At 39.6% G+C, this 21,107-nt stretch overlaps 1 protein-coding gene across 13 annotated transcripts in view; it reads right to left on the bottom strand.

Annotated features, from left to right (window-relative positions):
• Positions 1-11,401: 11,401 nt before the first annotated feature.
• Positions 11,402-21,107, bottom strand: part of BNC2 (basonuclin zinc finger protein 2) — a 452,504-nt gene continuing 442,798 nt past the window's right edge. For 8 of the 13 annotated variants that reach the window (XM_005581671.5, XM_015437123.4, XM_015437125.4 and 5 more), the window contains one exon: positions 11,402-14,668. In XM_005581671.5, coding sequence (XP_005581728.1) covers positions 14,008-14,668 — 661 coding nt within the window. In that variant the 3' untranslated portion in view covers positions 11,402-14,007. Of the gene's footprint in view, positions 14,669-16,265; positions 16,300-21,107 lie in introns of all 13 variants that reach the window. The other 5 variants (XM_015437127.4, XM_074017433.1, XM_074017435.1 and 2 more) reach the window with 2 other exon arrangements.

The following is a 21,107-nucleotide window of genomic DNA, read 5'->3' as shown; positions in this document are numbered from 1 at the left end:
CTCCACTAAGGCAGGAGGATTCCTCCCACAGAGTTTTCACCCCTGATGGTTCCTGCTGCCACTGCTGCTTATGTGGGTTTGATGTAGGCATAAGAAAACGGGGAAAAAAAGAAAGAGGAATAGGAAATTTCTCCCTCTCTCTCTGAGCATTTGCTGTTTTCTTCCCTACTCCTTGACTGGAGGAGGGTTTCTTCTAGAGACCTCTCTGGTCACCATGATGCCCACTTCTGGGTTGCGGATTTGATGAGTTTGGCCCAGGGCATCCTGGAGGGGGACAAATGGCAAAGTGCCGCTATTTCGGTGGGACTTTGGAGCCTGGTCTTCCTCCTCAGTGCTTCTGCTTACTGTTTACTTTTCAGAGCCCTCAAATGACTGACCCATGTGTCTGTCTGGGTTATAAGCTGCGTTCAGTGAGAGAGATGGGGTGTGCTTACCCCATTTTAAGGCTGGCTCTGACTTTGGCATTTAACAAAGGACTCCGTCCACCCTCTCACCCCCATTCCCCAATCACTCACCCAGTTATGCTATTAATATGAATTGAATGCCTACTATGTACCACAAACTATAAGGGCAAGAGAAACATTGCATCTTGAAGGTATTTAGAACACAATCCCATATGAGACACAACTTCCTAGACTTCACCTATATTTCACCTTCCTGGATTTCACAACTTACTGGCTTCCCACACCCCTCCCCTCCCCGTTTATGCTCACAGTAGATATAAGAAAAGTGAGTGGGTTTTGTGTTTTGCTGTTTCCTTGAGAAGGCAAGTACATATATAAGCCTGAAACCATCCTTACTTCCAAGCTCTGTGGGTGAGGCCGAGAACTTTGGAAAGAGTGATATTTTCAAACACACAGGTTTGTGGTTTTTGAAAGAACAGAAAGCATAAAAGCATAACATCTTGTAGGATTACTTTTGGCTGAAGACCAATTGATGTGACATCTGAAAATAATCAAATAAATGTCTTGTTTTGAGCCTGCAAATAGCTTTGTGAAACTTTGGGAGGAAATTCTCCACTTACGGAAAAAAATAAGAAAAATTGAAATTGAGATCCTGGGGTAAGAACAAAGAAGGGGAATTCTGAGAGTGCTTTGAATTGTTAATAGCATTTATATTTGTAAAAATGAATCTCTCTAAAAAGGTGGAAGTGGCTAATAATCTTAAATCACCTCACATGGCACATGCCCCAAACCCTGATAACCTCCAAATTCAATTGCTTATAACCATTTTTGGAGCATTCCAAAAACTCGAAGTTGCTACACAATGCACGGAACTCTGGATTTAAAATTTCTGAAGCCCTTGATTCTTTTTTTTCCTATAAGTTCTTATATTTGGAAAGAAGTCACAGTGTAGTCTAACCCTGGAAGATCAAAATATATTGAACTTTTTTTGTAAAGATGATAACAGCCAAGAAAGCAAAACTTGAAGTGAAAACGATGATGAAGAGAGTAAAGAAAGGTAAAGACAGTGCTGAAGGTGGCATTCATAAACGTCCCAGCGCTGAAGGGAGAGGCTGTGCTTGAAGAAGAAAAAGTCTGCTAGCCAAGGTAAGACAAACTAAGACGGGTTGGTGAGGATACTCTGAGGCACAGAAAATTCAACGTTATCAAAAACTCAAGCTCAAGTTAGGAGAGACTGCAGTAGAGAAACTTCCCTCTTGCTTCTGTGGTTAAAGGGTGACTTAGAGTTCCTGCACTATTTCATTAATATACAAGTCGAGTGTTGCTAATATCCAGTGGGGATGACAGACAGTTTTACTTTGTGAATTTCTGGTTTCTAATGATGCATTTGAATTTTATTTTTTACAGCTGTCCTTGTCTTAATCCTTTAGTTTTTTTCTCCCTGGGGTTTAATGGTTTCTAGTTACATATCAGCATTTTAAGCAGCATGTCACCCATCAGGCAGCACATGGCTTCAGATGGTTATGGCATTTGGGTCACCACTAGTTCTCTGGAAGGACAAGCGCTCCTGTGAACAGCACAGCAAACTCCCTCGTGTGATTGGAACACGGCAGCGCAGGTTCAGGACACACGCTAGAAATACAACCAAATGCCTTTTGCAGACAGCAGCTCAATGAGGATTCCTGCCACGAGGCAAAATGCTTGGAAAGTTACTATGCGCTGGCATCACTGGGTTTGGGGTCAGCATGCTGAAACCGGGACTCATTATGTTCCTACCATGCCAACTTGGTGCAATTAGCCTAACATGATAATTTCCTGAAGCCATATGTTGATCTTTAGGGGAGGGAAAGCTTCATACGCCTGATGGCTCTAAGCTCTGACTGGCATGTCCCAGCTTCCAGCAAATTTCTGTAAATCAGGATAACACATAGCAATCAGAGATGAGGTCAGATGGCCAGCCTGGCCAGAGAGAAAACTTAGAGCAGGGTTATGTACTTGTTGCAGAGTGGGGCTTTTTCTTTTCTTTCCAAGGAGGGTTTCAGAGAAAGGTCATAGGGGTAACATTGTGTGTAATGCTGTTCCTCCCCACCCCGCCCCCGCCCAAATCAAATCAATAGAAGGACCTAGAACACAATAAGTTATGTTCCAGGGCTGCATGGCCTGTATTCCCATTGGAGACCTATCAATGTGAACTAGCACTGTTGGGAAATCTCCTCAGCTACCCCTGTTAATCAATACCTCTGTTCATTATACAGCTTTGATGAATATGGGTAATGATTGGGTGCCCAAGAGTCATGTGACTAAAAATAACTGCTCCTTACTGAGGATCAATAGATTTTTCCCCCAGTATTACTTCAGGCAATTCAATATTCTCTGCTGCCCCTCCCCAAGCCCCCACCAGTGTGATCCTCTCTTGTCTTCATTGATAGATCAGCTCTGGCCTCAGAGCAGCTTTATTAAATTAGTAGCACTTAATCTACTGTCATAGTGTCAACTGACATGGGGCAAACTAGCAGGCAGCAAGCCTTCCAGTGGCTCAGGAGAGCAAGTTGCCACAACCCAGGCAGTTTTGATTAGCTTTGTGCCAAGAGCTGTCTTCATGGGTGCCTCTTCACTAAACAGGAGTATTTCCATCATTTAATAGCATTTAAAACAACTTTTTTTGTTCCCAAGGAGGAGGAGGAGCTATTTGAGGGAGAATTCTTGCCAATTACAGACTTATTATGACAGATGAAAAGATCGTAATTATACTTGGATTCCCTGCAGAAGTGCCTTAACACATCCATGACATCTAATAACCACATGCCTCAATGGAGGCTGACTTTTCCAAAGTTGCTTAACCTTTCATTTCTTTGCCGTCACACCAAAACCCATCTATGGGTGCTCAGAGAAATCAAGGAGGGAGACTCCATCAAGGCTAGGTGGCTGACATCCCTGATGCTTTGGGAGAGACACTCAGTCAGTGATAGCTGAGCCTGGGTAGCTCCTTACTGGGGGTCTGAGGGGTACAGGCAGCCTGTCCAGAGGCCTGGGGCCAGGGCATCGCTCTAGAGTCCAGATAGCTTAGGTGCCTTCGTTAGAGGCCAGGGAAAACTGGACAGGTGGGTAAGACAAGCTGGGGAGATTTGAGCAGATATGGCCCTGCAGATGGAGAACAGAAAATACTAAATTGAAGGGGAGATTTCAGCAAAAGTTATAGTCTTGTTTGGTCTAATTTTTAACTTGGATTGGTTTAAGAAGTGGGGGTGATATTAAACACTGCTGAGTCAAAAGCATCTTTTTAAATAATTTCAACTTTTATCTTAGATATAGGGTGTACATGTGCAGGTTTGTTAGATGGGTGTATTGTGTGACACTGAGGTTTGGGGTACGAATGGTCCCATCACCCAGGTGGTGAGCACAGCACCCAGTAGGCAGCCTTTCAGTCCTCGCGCCCCTCCTCCTCTCCTCAGTGTTTACTGTTCCCATCTTTACGCCTGAGTGTGCCCAAGGTTTAGCTCCCAAAACGCACCTTCTCTATGCTTCATCCCATAGTCCCCATGCAGGACGACAGGAGGAGGAAATGTGGTTGATTATGACATCTTTCCATCTGCCAGTTTTATGTCTAGATTATAACAAGGACAATTTGTGGAAAGCTGCTGCCAAGAGACTATAAACTGAAAGACAAGCATTCAGTCTGAAAAAATATGAAGTCATTATCCTGGTGGCTGCTGTCCACCAATTTGAAAGGGTTGGGAAGAAAATTTATTTTTGAAAAGCTCAGGTGCAAAGACACCTAAGTTCTTCCTTTAGTCTTCTTTTCCTCAAAAGAGCAGGGGCAAAGGCTTTGGGAAAAGGACTTCTGGAAAGTCACAGAAAAGGCATCCCTGAAGGGATAGCTATGGGGAGCAAGACGGAGGGCAGTGTCTGCTGTGCTCCATTGGGAGTGGCCAGGACCTCTGCAGCTCTGACCCAGCTTCGCCATCTGAGCCAAAGATGAGCTTGGTCTTCCTGAGTAATCTATTAAATAATCTATATGGTTCAGTCCAAATAGGAGCTTGGCTCTGAGTTCACCAACAAGTGTGCTTAAATAAGGTGAATTACACTGTGAGCTTAAGGGCTGTTAGGTGTATTTTGCAAAGAGCTACTGGAGTGTGTGGAGGTTTCTTGAAATCAAAAAGGTAAGAAGAGATCAGTGACTGATAAATCTTTAATATAAAAATTGTACAAGAATTTTGATACAAATTACAAGAGGTATTTGGACAAAATATGAATAAAATTCCATTTACATCCCCAAACCCTTATGCATTTTATGCAAAAGACATACTGTAGGCAGTTATAGTACAGAAAATACAACCAAAGTAATAGCAAATTAAAAAATTTAATTACCTTAGACTACCAATAAAAACAAAAAGCAAAACAGAACCAAACAAAAATAAAACCCTTGTTCAAGGTACATACAGTATTTAGGAAGCTACCAACGTCACAATGATTAGATCAGGGCGATGCACACAGTCCCATCCCTTGATGCAGTTACCGTTTGTAGTACAGACTTTGATTCTGTGGCAGGCTTATTGGAAGAGACTGGTTTTATGCAGATGAGAACAATAGAAACAGACAAAAAGGAATAAACAGCTAAACTCTGGGAGAGGGAGAGGACATATCTTGGTGAAAATTCCTTTTCTTCAAGATATTTCAATTCCCTTTGGCCACTTTTGCTGTCAAATATGCAGGCTGAGTCTAATACTTTTGTTACTGGAGACACACCAATGGGTCTGGAGCGAGTAAGAAAGGTATGTGTTCTCCCAGCTGTGTGAGGGATCTTGCTAGTTCTAAAAGGCCTATTCCATCACCAGCGGGAGAGAACAGAGAACTTGCTTTCCCAGATCCCCAACCTGCCCCTTCCCCTTACCTTTGGGGAGACAGAAAAGCAGCAAGGACTTCATGGAAGAAGCCAGGCAGGGTGTGAGGGGAGTGGGGAAATGGGCATTTGCCTCACTTGGAAATCACGCACTGGTGTGTCAGTCATCCTCATACTGCTGAGTGGGCTACACACGAAAAGCCCAGGTCGTCTCAAGCCCAAGTCTTCTCCCCACTTCTCGACCGTCCTCACCCCTCTGACCTTCATGTACCCATGTTTAGCTCTCCTGCATTCTTTATACTGGCACTGGCAGGAAAATGGTAAGATTCTCTGCAGAGAAGCTGAACCAAAGTTTGCACAGGAAAGCGAAAGCACCATATACTAGAAATCTTAGTCTCATCAGGTTAAGATATAACACTAGAACATCTCATTCACTTAATTCACGTTATGTAAACCCTGGACAGGGCAGAACACATATTTCCAAAGCGAAAGCGATTAAAACCAGGATGAGGAAGGCGTGTTCTACCTTCTTGTTCAAACACGATTTTTTTATTTTAAGGGGGTTGGTGAGATCCAAAGAGCAAAGGGTGGGATTGAGAAAGACAATGGAAAAGTCAGAGGAGATTAAGATACACAATGAGAGGGATGGATTACTCTGTACAAAAACATGCAAAAACACTCCAGATTGGCTACTAGATTAAAAAAATAAAAAGTCAGCCTTGGTTGATACATCTCAAGCGAACCTATTAACTCAGCACATTGTCTGGGAGTTCAAGAGCATCATACCTCATGAATCAATGCTTATCACAGTGGCCACAGCACTGATTCACAGATGGGGTAGGGGATGCTTTGTCTCCTAGCATGGAAAAGGCAGGCAGTGAGGCTCCCACTGAAACAGTGCCGGGTCAGTTCACCTTGCAGGGACTGGAGCTTTCTCCCTTTTTTTGAGAACCATATCCAGGGCCAGATGAATGGAGCTCTCTCACACACCCAGGGTCTCCCCAGAGTCACCTCTCAATCCTTGCATTCCATGACAGAAGTGGGCAGAGCCAGTTAATAATTGATGGATTTGCCATCTTAGCTGTGCATTATCTCAACATCACATTTGGCAACAGGAAGCCTTATAAAATCTTGGTATAGCACTTAGATACTCTCTTTTCAAGAAATATACTTTTAATACTATCTATTTCTCTCCATTTTTCTTAAAATACCTCTTTCTGCTCTTCCTTCCCTTCAAAGATTCTTTTTTTAAAAAAGTGAAACAAAGCATTAAAAAAACTATTACAAATGTCCTTAAGCATCCCTGTTATTTTCGAGTTAAGGGGAGAAAGCTAATATCGGCGAGCAGAACTTGTGCAATTTTGGCAACTGGGTTTTCAATTAAGATTCTATTAAGATGTCCGATAAACGATTGTAATATATACATACTGAGGAACTTAAGTATCATGTCAACTAACTGCCTTTGCTCTAACCCAAGAGTACTTGCTCAAAGTGCTTTTCTTTCCAGTCCTCAGACTGGTTCATGAAATTATTTAGCGCAGATTTGTCAACATAGACCTGTTACATTGTCTATCTCTAAATCTGCTGCTTTTCTCTCCTTGCTAAAGTTCACATGGAAGATGATACCGATAGCTGATGTGTCTTACCTGGCTGACTAGTATCTTATTGAAATGTGACTGTTTGTAATGGGACCAACTATCTTCTCTGAGACGTGCTGTGGGAAGGTTGGAAGGAAGCATGGCATCCCCTAGTTCCAGAAAGAAGACGCTCGATAGATCTTGCACTTCATTTAGTCACTATCTAGTCACTTTCCAACCATCATTTGAGTATTTCAATATACAAAAATAGCAGCCAATCCTGACACATTGTTTGGGCTCAAGGCATTTTGGAATATAACATTTTCATGTATTCTTCCTTTGTACCTTTGGTCCCCATCACTTGGTTTTCTAAAGCTCCCTGTACTTCTACTTACCAAAGTTCTTCGAAGTGGAGAATTTACCTTTTACCCATAGGGTGGTCCTTGTTTTAATGATTAAAGTCAAAAGCCTGGTGCCATCTTTTTTAGATTGTCAGTCCAGTTGGACAAAATAAAAGTTAATCTATCATGTTACACTATGGATTTGGAGGGGTCACTGAAAGATACATTTGTACATCTAGATCCATGGTTTGATGCCAAGGACAAGAAAAAAAAAATTACCACTGTGTATAACCAGTTTACAACATGTACTTTTTGAAGGGGAAGAAAAATATTTGAATCTTTTCCCTACAAATTAGGGGGCAATATAATCTTACTTATGCCACTGACTTGCAGGAAAATTTGCTCTAATTATAGGGCCACATCCATTACTCTCAAAATGGAACTGCAATACTTAAGTTTTCAAAGAAGCAAAGGATGCTGTCACAGACAGCGTCTCTCTACTGACCCTTTATTTAAGAAGTCATCTTGTTACTGTCCACTTAATAGCTGGAGAGGGCACCGAGAGGCAGCCTTGGGCTTCCCAAAGACACAGTAGTTGTGTGTATGTGCTTGTGTGTTAGGAGGGGAGTACAACAGGGAAGAAGAGAGGAGAGAGAGGGAGAGAGGGAGAGAGAGAGAGAGAGACTGACTGATTGTGGATGTGTGTGTACATCAGGGAACTCGATGGGAAAGCCTAGCCCTTGTAGTCAATTTCTCCTTCACAAGGGGATAAACAGGCAATTACGCATCCTTTTATATTTGATGGCCAAGTGCTGAACTGGAAAGCACACTATTAGTTTGTGTCCCTTCAGGGCCAGGGCAATAAGTAGCCAGGAGAGCTGGGCTGAAGCAGAGAGGGTGTTGTCTGCTGTTAGTGTGACAGTCTTGTCAGCAGCGTTCACATTACTGGAAGGTAATAAAGTGACAAGTACGTTATTAGAAAGATATGAGGTGAAATTGAACTGAAGCTTCTTGCTGCTCAGCCCTGGCTTTTTTCTTTCCTCTTTTGTAATGGTCCACTATTTGTTACAAACTGAGCCTTGTCTTCATACCCCATATAAAAAAGATATTTTTTTTTCCTGCAGTAAAGGTCAAATGAATTTACAACAACACTTTAGAGGAGAAGAATAAAGATAGTTTTATGACAACTATAGTATGCTGCTCCAAAAATATATATAGCATTATAATGAACAATAATGCTGATCCAATTCAGTGTACATGTAAAAATGCTTAGTTTTTTTTAAACCTTCTGTTATTAAGCATTTGGATTTTTCAACAAATGCCAAAAAGACAGTATGTGACATACAGTTATTGCCGAATGACCACAGAAAATCATTTTGCGCAAGATGTGGGAAGGATGAGGATGATGACACAAGGAAGGACGGGTATGTGGGCAACAGTGATGAGAGATAACTCACTGGTCAGTTGTACAGCTGCATTTACATAGTACTGTTTGAAAATGACCATTTATGGTGAGCAACACTCCAGCCACAGGAAATATGCGACCGTCTGGGACAGATCAAACATGACCTTAGTACTAGCGCAAGCAAGACTACCACACATGGTTTATCTCTGAGGGAAAATATGAAAAGAGAAGTTACTTGTTTATCTCATGGAACAGTAAATGAGCTCCCATTTTGACCAAGGTCTTTAGCCTAGTATTAATTACAATCATGGCTTTGTTGTGTTGCTACAGTGGCAAGCACGAGTGATGATCAAGAAAGGAATGATCCACGCTGGTGCCATTCGCACCTACTCCTCCATTAGGATGAAAGTGAGGTGTTACCACTGGCCTTTTCTATAGCCTCGCTGACCCCTGGCATCTTTCGGTTCTCAGGGGATTCCAGCAAGACTTCCCACTCAAAAACAAAGCAAAAGCAACCAAAACCCCACAACTGTTGGCTCTTCCTGACCCCAAAGGAACTTCAGCTATTCCATGCAGCTGTTCTTGCTTTCCTAACCCCTTCCTCAGAGCCGACTCACCTGGTCATGGGAACTCTGCAGGTCACTAGCATCAATATGCTCTCACCCACTGCAAGGCAGAGCTATGCCAGTCTCTTCCCTCAAGCCAACACTTCCAGTGCATTCCTGATTTCCTTTTCTAGCTACTCCCAAACCAGGGCAGGAACCGACCCTCTACTTAGTTGTGATGAAAACACCGTGATCCCTCCAGTCTTTTTGGTATCTTTTATTTCCCATCTTAGATCCATCCCCAAAAAATAAACAATGAGAGGGAAAAGCAAAATCACCTAATTTAAATATTTCAAGTGTGGAAGAAGATAAGTGATTTTAAAGAATGAAATTCGTCTGTCATAATTTTAAAAAAGAAGCTCTTAAGAAAAGGGTGTGACCACAGGATGAAAGAAAGTTTCTTCTGGATGATTTATTTCTTGATGATAGCAGATGTAGCGTGTCTTATGATGGTTGAATTTTATTTACTGTGTTAGTCAATCTAACCCAATGCTAACAGACCAGATACAAGTTAGGACTGCTCAGGTCAAGCTGTCAGCAGTTAGCAGCATGTCCATCTCAATCTGGTGACTAGCTTCTTTATGTTTTAATTGTCAACAGCCCTCATTCTCATTTGCTTGGCACACATCTGGGGTGTGTACAGAGAAAGGGGAAAAAAAGGTCACATTGTATGTAGTGGGAACCTAGTGCATAGTTTCTCCTGAGTAAAATGAGGGGAATGCCTCTGGAACAGCCCATTCTTGATATATTCAAAGATTTTTTTTTTTTCTTCCTTAGAGCAATGTATACTAATGGGGCCGTTAACCAGGTAAATGCCTTTCTCCTCTTACTGAAAGGGCCTGAAAATTCGTGACCAAACAAGTAACACTATGAGGACAGTGGCACCATTGTGCCAAAAAGGTTTTAAAACATGTTTGCCATGTTGAAAAGGAAAACGTTAACACCTTTAAAACTTTAAAAGGCATCAGGCTGAACAGGGCAGCTGGACTAAGATTTGGAATGAGTTACACTGGGTTGACTTATTTAAATACAATTAATACCAGAACAAAGAATGCCAAGGATTTTTATCACACTTTTAAACCAGATTACTTATTATCTATCCTTTTTCTTTGTTTCCATAGCATGCAGATATTCCCGAAAGCGGACTAAACCTGATATTTACAAAAACATAGTTTTAAATGATCAAGACAGTAAGTTTCAACATCAGCTAGAGAGCATGCACAGTCACAGCGCCTAATTTTGTACCTGTGATAAACTCTGGCTAAAACCAATCACATGGGAAAAAGCTTGTTGGATAAACATCTAAATCACTATTAATTTTCAGCCAGCGTAGAATGGATGTGGCTTGAGAGAAGCTGTTTAACAACAAAAAAATGAAAAAATAAATGAGTAGGAATGGGCAAGATGAAGAGCTCAATGACTAAAATGCTCATCTCTTTATCCTTCCTGTTTACAAATAAGCCGTGGGATCACCATCTTAACTAGAATTCTAGTTAAGTCAAAACACGACACTCAGGCACACACTCAAGAACAAGCAATACTTTGGGAACAGAAGAATTGTACATTTTATGATTTTCCATTGCATGTACTACATCCGTCCACTCCCCCATCCCTTTTAAGCAAATATGCTTTATATTGGAAAATGTTATTTACTCATTTAGAAGGCCACCGTAACGACTGGGCACTTGAGGCACAAAAGTAGTAGCAAATAGGGGAGATACTTAAAAAGTGTCAGCTGTCCAGGACTTATTGCCATTTCTCTGACAAAAAACAGGTGAACACATCCATGTTTCCAAGCAAGGGAAACTCTACTTCTAGAATCTCATTACTTCTGGACTTTTTCTAACTGGCTATACACATTAGCTTGGTTCGCAGCAAGTAACAAACATTTGTTCTAAGCCTGGTTCATTTGCTGATGTGACCTGCTGATAGCTATGTAATTCACTCACGAGGGCTATCTGACCTTTTATTTGACATTAAATTAAACAGACTAAACATTGCTGTTGTACAAGATAGGTTCTACTAACTCAACTGAATGTAACTTTTCAAAGTTGCTGACATAAAAGTGTGTATTTATTTTCATAAAACTACATGTAATCTAAGCACACTGCAAAAGCCAGAGTTTCTATGTTTTGTTGGGATATTAAAAATATTTTCCCACCCTTTTGGAATCTAATCATTTGGTAATGGGGCAACAGCACAATACAGAGAACGCTGAGAGGACCAAAATGTTTGCAAACAAACTTTCATTATTCTAGTTCAATCTTTCACAAACATACTGTACAGAGTCTTATATGGTATAAAACAAAGGAAAAATCTCTGTCTATTCAGTTTAACACAACACCAAAATAAAGCAATTAAGACTTTGGGGAATTCAAAGGTACAAGAAAACAAAAACGGTTATTACTAATTTCCTCAACTTTTTACCATAAACACTTGTCATTTAACATAGTGTTTGGATACAGTTTCTTTTGTACGGCAAATACTTTTGGTCTTTCCTCCCTGTAGAACAAATGAAGAATTAAAATGAACCCCATAGCATCCTCCAAAGGAGGTGAAAAGATAAAGCTCCTAGACATAGCTAGCCTATCTTTAAGAATCTATTGTTTCTGAAATTTTCACAAATAAAAATACTGAATCCCCAACTAATGATGCTTATTTTGGGAAACAATAAATACTGTGAGGTACAATAAATCCTACAGGAATAACAATAACAACAGAAACATATTAACAGTTTCCTTTGGCAAATTTAACGGAAGTGAATGCTGATGTGAACATAGAAAAAATAATTACAAAAACATGAAAAATGGAAACGACATAAAAGTTAAAACAAAGGGGTATTTCTAACTTTAGACTGATGAGAGAAATGTCTGAGGCCATTAAATGCAAAAAAGAAATACATTCTCTTTAAATTATTGTGTACTGTTCGACAAAATATTCCTTGTTTATCTCTTCCTTTCCTCTCCACTTAAAAAAAAAAAAAAGGAAAAAAAAAAAAAAAGAAAAAAAAAAAAAAGAAAAAAAAAAAAAGACAACAAACCAGTCTGCAACGCACACCCTAATGGTTTTGGCTGCAGACTGAACTTGAGTAAATATCATCATTTAGTCAGTATGTTGTGGTAGCTGAGGCTGCCGATGTGGTTAACCAGCTCAGGCAACATGTGTAAACATCGGAAACAAAACAAAACAAAAAAGGTTTGGAGAATAGTCTCTCCCCTCTTTCTCACTCTCAATTGCTTGGTTTCAGGCTTGCTTTCATTACTCTCTGACAAATCGTGTGGGGAAACACAAAACACTAAACATTGAGAGATCCTAGTTTAAAATCCCCTTCTTCTGGCTTTTCAGAAAGGAGTGTTGCTCAATTCAAGTTTAGCACATGTTTTCAAAGCTTCCAAGTACTGCTGCTGTTAAATGCCTTTTGATTTTGTCTACCAAACAGGCCTGAATTATAGTACGACTGCAGAATTTGCAACAAATTAGACAGCCATACAAGAGACCGACCCAGTTCAGAGGATTTCTTTTGAAAGGATAAGGGTTAGGGCCTTGGAAATGAGTGTTCAACTCTTTTACTGTATTCATCTTTGTTCCGTAGCGAGTAATTTGGGCTTTTGTATCCTGAAATATTATCCTGCCTCTGAAGAATAAATGCCTTGGCTGTTTCACACCACATAATTTTGTTTTCCTTTTATGTAACTTAACGTATAAGCAAGAAGGATGCAATGTTGATTCTAATAACATTCGGCACTTGAAAGAATCACCAAGTGTTTTTTTAAAAAGCGGTTTTCTGGTGGCCGACAAATTGGCCTGTGGTTATGTTGAGTGACTAATTGTATTTTCTTTTCTGGAAACTTGTGCAAAGTTGGCAGTTTTGTGTTAACACTAATACTTTGTTTGGCATTTGTGCCCTATACTGACCAGACCATTTTTATACAAGTGAATTTTTTTTTAAAAAAGACACTTACTGAAGTATGGCAATAGTTTAAGGATAAAAAAGAAGCATGGTTATTACACATCCCCTTGTAGTGTATGAAAAAAAGTGCATGACAGGATTTATGTACTAGTACAGGACATTTTAAAAAATCAGATCTGTGCTGTAAAGCATGCCAGCACCTCTTTACCACTATATCTAACAGGTAGTAAAAACAAGACCATGTTTTTTTAAAAAAAAAAAAATGTGCATTAATGCTAACATAAATGAATAGAGCTAGCCAGCAAACTATTTTTTCCTGCATATCTAACAGCTGGATGTAACTGTAAAAATTAAACAAAAAAGTTAAACAACCATCAATACAATTGTTTTACATCAATGGCCCCTCAAGGCTAAATATTTACAGGTGAATCTGCCATGCTTTAATTGAAGATTCTTTCAAAACCTTAAAGTTCACAAAAGACAACTATAAGAAGTTCCTTTTTGTTTCTTTTTTCTTTTTTTTTTTTTCCCCTTTTATTTTTGCAGGCAACAGTCATGGGTACAACAAATTGTCTCTTTGGGGAAGACCAAGAATTATTCTGTCAAAACTGGGGCTAGTTGCACACTCTGTGTGTGTGTGTGTGTGTGTGTATGTGTGTTTAAAGGGGTACTCTGTTTTCACCCTTAAATCAAAGATCCCACTCCTTTCCCAAAACTTTTATAAAGGGAAGTGAAAAAAATTCAAAAGCACCTAGTGTTTATCTTATTTATCTCAAGGAAATACGTGTGTGTGTATGTAGCCACAGAGCATACATTAATGCACACACACACACACACCCCAAGTACATAAGCGCACACTGACTATGGCAGTTCAAACACGTAGGCCATCTGGTGAGAGCTGGCATTTGTAGTGTCCATTCTGAGACTAATCTACTGAAGTGAAGGGAATGTTTTTGTGGAGATTAGGGTTCTGACTGTGCCGATTTCGGCTTCGTACAGAGGAAAACATCATATTGCAACCTGGGACTTTGCACTTGTGCATTTCTCGCAAATGCACGGTTTTGTAGTGCACTCTCAGGGTCCCCTTGTTGCTGTACATTTTGTGGCAAATGTTGCACATGATCCCACCATTGCTCCCAGACAAGCTGCTGAACATAAGAGATCCTGAAACTTCAGCCCCTAGGCTGCCAGGGAGGGCGGGGGCCTCGGCCTTGTGTGCCGACTCCCCACTGTCACTCGCCCCGTCAATGTCATCGAGAAGAATCCCCTCGTCACTGCCTGCGTCGGATTCTCTGGAGGAATGGATGCTGCTGCTGGACTGGAGGCTGGAGGTGGTGCTCAAGTCAAGGACCATGTAGTCCTCTGCCATGCCTCTCCCATACCCATTCAGGTGGGAGTCTTCAGTCCCTGCGGGAGAGGAGGCGTCTTCCCTGACATCGAGCCCCATGGGGTGCTGGGCACCATAGATCTTCACCAAAAATTCATCGCGGAGGTCCTTGCTAAGGGAGGGCTGCGATGAGTCCAGGCCCATGTCATCGAGTTCTTTGGTCAACAGTTTACGATGTAGGTTTATGTTGGCACTGTGTCTAGGAAAACAAGAGGGAAGGGGGGGTAGGTGGATAGGGGTTGGGGAGGGGTGAGAAAAAGGAAAGCATTTTAAAATTGATTCAGCTTTCACTAGGTATCAAATAAGCACATTCACTGCTAATTACACCATTATAAAAGCAAGCATTCCCCTATATCCTCAGGATCTGGGAGTTTAGTGGTGGTGGTGGGAGGTGCAATCAGGGGAACTTTCCATTAACATAATTTTTATAAGAGAGTAAAATCTGTCAATGGTAGGATGAATGCAAACCCATGCACCTTTTTCTCAATGATTACTGTTAGTTTTACTATGTAGCAGCATCAGCTGCAGAGAATTTCATGGCAGAGATTTTATAATATATATTAAATAGGATAAAAGAATAGAAACTTTCTGCTTGTCTAAATGGAACAGTCTAAATTTAACAAAAAACAAGAAAAAATAAACATCTTTTCTATACAGCACACACTGTATTTTGAGGTATAGGAAAAATTCATTTTTTTAAAAAGTAGTCTAGATAATTTAGATATAACTTCAAAAAACAATGAAATCTTCCTTCTCTACCCTCCACATTTCAAGCTTTAAGGAAAAACAATAGCTTAACAGATTAAGCAATTTGAAATAGGGTTACAGACTGTCTTTTAACAACACGAATGCCTTTTGTCAGAATGATTTGGTAATCCCAGTTAAATCTAATAATAAAATACATTTACTTTTTAGAAGTATGTGCATTTTAGTGTCCAAAATATTTTCATCGAGTAATTCTACTTTAAAATTTAATCATTTAAGACAAAAACTGAAAAACAGAAACTTTTTAAAAAAATAAAATCCACCCACCTTTTTAAAAAAAGTCACACTCAACAACAGGAAAAAAAAAAAAAAACCCAGAGGTACAAAATTAAAACACAGTAAGTACAAAAAAAAAAAAAAAAAAAAAAAAAAAAAAATCAAGCACAACAATAACACAGGGTTCCTCTATTTTAACAACTGGAACCCATACTTCTTAGACAAGCAAAACTTTTATTCTACTCACTGACTGCTTTGCTTGTATATATATATAGACAGGATTTGTCCCAGAGAATCCACAGGGACATCATGATTTACAAAGCCTGATATGTTATCATCTATCTGGAAACATTGTCTTTGTATTTATATCCCCCACTTATTTTTAAAGTGCCCTTGGGCATATACCTCTCTCCACCTGCAAAGGCTCACATGTTCAACAGTACCTAAATTGAAGGTTACCTTTCCAAAAAATAAACGAACATATCTACAGATAAATAAAAGCTTCTCAATACTGGTGGAAGCTCTACAGCTTGGAGAAGTAATTGTGGTAAGAGAAATGACCTAAATGGCTGATATAAAGTTCAACAGACCTCCCGATTATACTTAAAAGTATGGAAGACCAAAATGCGTCATTCCATTTGGTGGCAAACACGGTTGATATTTCCTAGAGATGGTTGAGAGGTATGTGCCTCAGAGACAAGAAAGGTGGGGAACACTTCTCCACCTTTCCACACAAGACAATATACAGCACTCTGGGTTTTAAGGGGCAGAGGGCAGCAGCCCTCTCCAACTGCACTTAGGAAGGCTGAGCTTACCTTGTGACAATAAGATCAGCTTTCTAATCTTTTGCTAAATCGATCACAAAAGAAAGCAAGAATAAGAGACAGAGAGAGAGAGAGAAAGAGAGAGAAAGAGAGAGAGAGAAAACAAATTCACATTCTAGACATCTGGTTTTGAAAAACGTAAACAATAAAATAGGGATTTAAAACGTTCTGATCACAAAATTATTTTCTGTCATAAGCGATCATCCCATACGCTGTCTTGATGATTTTCAGATCAGCTGTATAATCCAAAAATCATAAATCAAATTAAAATAAACCAAATTCACAGCATCATCATCATCCACAAATGAGTTTTAAACAGATGCATGCAGTGTGTGGGTATGTGAATGATAAACAGAAGTTGTCCCCACGGTCCCTGCTCTGACACAGTAATTCCCCGTTTCCTTGGTGTCAGATGGCAGGTGACTCCAAGTGCAGGTTGCTAAGCAAAGTGCAGGAAATGCCTACTGTGAGGTCTTTTCTCTGACATGTGGGTACACCACCAGAGTTATTACAAGAATGTGGAAGTAGAGTTACGCTATGCGCTATTATTCTATTGATAAAACAATCTGCCAACTATATGCAGCTCACGAAATCCTATCCCTGTTTATTATTTTTTAACACCCTCCCCCTTTCTTAATTTCACGAGCACACATTTTGCGATGACTGTAATCTAGAACTCTGTTGCTTCTCACACATCTGCAGTTACCACTTCCTAGGTTCACTGCTGAGAAAATAGCAGCCAGACACACAGCAGTTGCATCAAGACATACTGAATAAGGAAGAATAAATTAACATTGAGAAAAGGACACACTGATCACCCAGATGGACACATCTCCCCTAAGATGACTTGTGAAATTACACATCTCCACCAATATGTTACCAGGAAGAGATTTTCTCTTCATTTCTCACTTACAGCAGTAGAAATCTGTAATCTAATTAGACGATGTACCAGCCCTCAATATCTGTCAACCAAACGATGTGCAGAAATGTGTAGACCAGCTCTGGCACTCTGTTCAACAGTGTCCCTTTTCCGCTGTCAGCAGTACTGTTGGCCTCTGCTAATATAATTACATTGACTTTTATTCAATTAAGTGCCATCCCTCACTTTAAAAAAAAAAGCTACTTTATCAATTGATTCAGGTGTAATGCAATAATAAAGATGAACTCATGGCAGTGCATTAGCTCTGCTCTTCATAACTTCAGTACACGGGTTCATTCATGGTAGTCGATTTCCATTATGCGACCACAGTTCACAAGAATTGATTCTTTTATGTTCAATTCTTAATCTATTTCATTTTTGTTTAATAATCCTACTAAATGCCATATGCAAAACACTTGAAGTGGAGATGGGAAGGATGGACTGAGGAAAGTCTGCTGGCACTATCATGATAGTGGGCTTGAAGATTTTCTCACAAACTCACACAGTATTCCTAAGGTGGAAGGAAGGAAAGCACGAGAAGGAAAACAGACTAAAATTCTTTAGAGGGTACTAATCCTGCCCAAGAGGTTAGGGTTCAGTCTCCACAGAATGGACGAAAGACAGCACTTGATTTTAACAAAGACCTATTGTTGGATTCTTGAATCAGTCAATCCAGACCATTAGCTGTCATAAAATACTGTCCTCATGAGATTCAAAGACCTAGGGTTAATAGCAATTTGAGGACTATTACAAGTTTATCAGGATCAGCAAAACTGAAGAGGTGAAAAGAAAGGGAAGATGGAATAGACACAGAAAGAACTCTCACCTACTGATAATCAGATGTAGAGAGAAGACCCTAAAATGGGAGGAAGGCCAGAGAGTGCTGGAAACCGGCGGGGGACTCCCTGGCAGAGGAAGCCATACTCAGTTGTATGCAACAATTGGAACAAAGAATCCAACAAGGAACCAATTTTGAGTTCTCCAGTGATAGAGATGGTTTTTCTACAAACAGATTTAGTGTTCTGAATATTTATCTCTAGGAAAGAGGGAAGAATTATCATTAACAAAAATCTAGACTGTATCAGAACATCTTATATTCTATAAGAACATGAACAGCAGAAAGGTTTCTACTTGTTTTGATTTGGAAGGCAAGAAAGAAACATGAGTTCACAGGTAGAAGGGATAAGGATTTCGTCTTAGGAAGTGCAGTGGTAATCATTAAGGCAGTGGTCCAAACCTTAGCCCCAGATGTTCACTTTCAAGAACATAACTAAATCTTATTCAATATTATGTGTCCTGCACATGAAGTAGAATACTCTGTACAGAGGAGGTACTTAAAAGTACATTGGTTTCCCTTCCATCAATAATATGCATGAGTCTTCAGGAAGTATTTCCCAAAATACACTGTAGAAGGGAAGAAAACAATGATCCCAAGGTAGGACTCATGTAACGGAATATCCAAGGAAAGGTGGTGGCGACACTACAAATGGTGATTCTGACGCTATTAATACCCTAGTGTGTTATAAGGGAATGCCACAAAATTAGGGTATGAAAAAGCCCTGTAACTTGGGCTATGCTTGGAATTACAAATGCTTCCTTTAAACCTCTGTACTCTTTCTATACTGTGAATTTACCAAAAGCTTCTTAAAGACCAAGATCACCTTTAAAAGCAAAAAGTTATAAAACCTTGGACTGAGGGGAGGGTGCTGCAGAACCAAACTTCTTTCTTCTTTGAAATGCTGAGTGGAAGTACTCCAACTGGACTAAAGTGGACTACCAGTCTTTTTCTGTTCCTTTGATGGAAACTTTACCATGCAACCACAGAAGACATGAAATTCACCAAATGTAGTCAAGTAAGTGCAAATGCCCTTCAGAAAGAAAGCAAGTCTTGCCTTGGATTTCTCTTTTCTCATCACATTAAGTTAGATTTAATGTGATGTCTGGTCTATAAAAATTAAAACTAAAAACAAAAACACTATCTAAAGAAAGTGTTTTGAGGTTTTAAACTTGACTTTAAGATGCAGGGAAGACACGAAAAAGAAAACAAAAAACAAAAAACAAGTTGCATCACCAAATTAGAAAATAAGACTGGCAGTCAAGAGACTGAATAATGAATCAAGCTATAGGCTGCACAAAGTGTCTTAATTCTTAATCAGATTTGAACTAGTCTAAACTTACTGAATTGAAACAAAATACTTGATAATTAATTAGAATGCCTCAAGTGAAAAATAATTGAGGCCCCACTTTGGATTAGTTTTTGCCTTTATTTTCCAGCTCAACTCTGCTGTTTAACACACACACATTCCCCAATTCTCAAATGATATTGTGCAGAATGATCATAATAATATATACATAGCAGATGCCATATGCATGCCTATTTGTTTGTATGTATGTGTCTACATACATGTATATGGGGAGGGGGGAGAGAGAGAGATAAATTTATATCCAATCTGGGTAAGTCTAGATGCTAGGGTTAAGTATATTTTGGGACTACTGAGTCAACAATACTTTTGAGTAGAAATGTAAACCTGCTATCCAAATCCACAGAAATGAAAAATTAAAACTTCTGCCTCTCATTAGTCCTTTTCTTATCTGGTTTGCTACAATACTATCTATTACACTTACCTCAAAATTTTTGTATTATCATTTATTAATAATGAATGCTTATGGCTCTGTGCACAAAATGATACTTTTGACACTATACCTTTCTGTAAAATTAGTAGTTGTTCTACAGGTTATTATTTAAAGATTCCGTCCAAAAGATGTGAAAACCATCCCCTAGCTCAGTAAGAAAATTCAATGTGAAATTCTAGTGGGTAACACTCAAAAAGCCCCAAATGTAAGGAAGTACATATTAAATACAAGAAACAAAATCTAAGCAAATTCTTGCAAATTAAAAGTATGAAATTCAGTCATTTCAACCCCTTTCAATATAAAACAAATCATCCATACTGGTCACGCAGGCAGTTTCCTCTACATTCAAATTATTCACTTGAAGATAAGCTCCCACCAAACTCTTTAGGGGTTTAGCTAATTTACTGCACAGATACGGCACGTCTGTTGTAATAACAGGTAGGATGTATTGGGGTCGACCATTTATCAGAATTAGACTTCTTTTCTCAATTCACAGTGAATTATGCTGCCTACACGACTCCCCTCTCTCAGAGCTTGCCATCCCCGTATGGCCCCTAATGTGGCAGGCAAACAAAATTGACAGTCTCATCTTGTCAACAAGGGGCGATTCTCCTGAGAAGCCATTTAACTTTGCAGGGGAAGCAATGTATTAATGTGCTTGTCCCAGGAATGTTAATCATCTTCAAGCTTCCGATCTAACTTTGACGTGAACGAAATCACCAAATTTGTTTACTAAATGAATCGTAATATGCTAATAAGAAAGCATGACATATATGGAAAAGCCAAACAGATGGTTTGTTTACTCCACTTTGCAACTTTATAAATGTTGTAACTCTGAAGACGTTAGTGAGAATTATTGGTTTGTTGGCAGAGGCAAACATGTCTTTCGCATACTAAATCTGGCGCTACAGTTAGAAAACAATTTGTCATTGCTGTGGAATGCATAAAAAATGTTAATGTAGGGATGGCATTTGGGAAGGCAGATTGGTAGATGGGAAATGTGTATGCTGGATGCTCAGGTTAAGTGTAGAATTGATATCCAGCAGCCCCATTCCCTAACCATTTTACTTTTGAGTTGTATCTGACACATCGAGGCTTCTCAAGGGTGCTGATTATTCAATAGGTACCTGTTGCGCTGTAATGTGAGATGAGTGTTACACTGTGAACAGGATTATGTTTTCACAGCATTTGGAAGTGTTCTCAATCAGGCAGCTCATATGGTGCTCAGTTTACTACTATTGTTGGGTAAGAAAAAGCAAAGCCATGAGCCCTGGCATCTT

Source organism: Macaca fascicularis, chromosome 15 (genome assembly GCF_037993035.2).
Source record: "Macaca fascicularis isolate 582-1 chromosome 15, T2T-MFA8v1.1".
NCBI lineage: Eukaryota > Metazoa > Chordata > Mammalia > Primates > Cercopithecidae > Macaca > Macaca fascicularis.
This window is presented reverse-complemented; position numbering and strand designations above follow the sequence as displayed.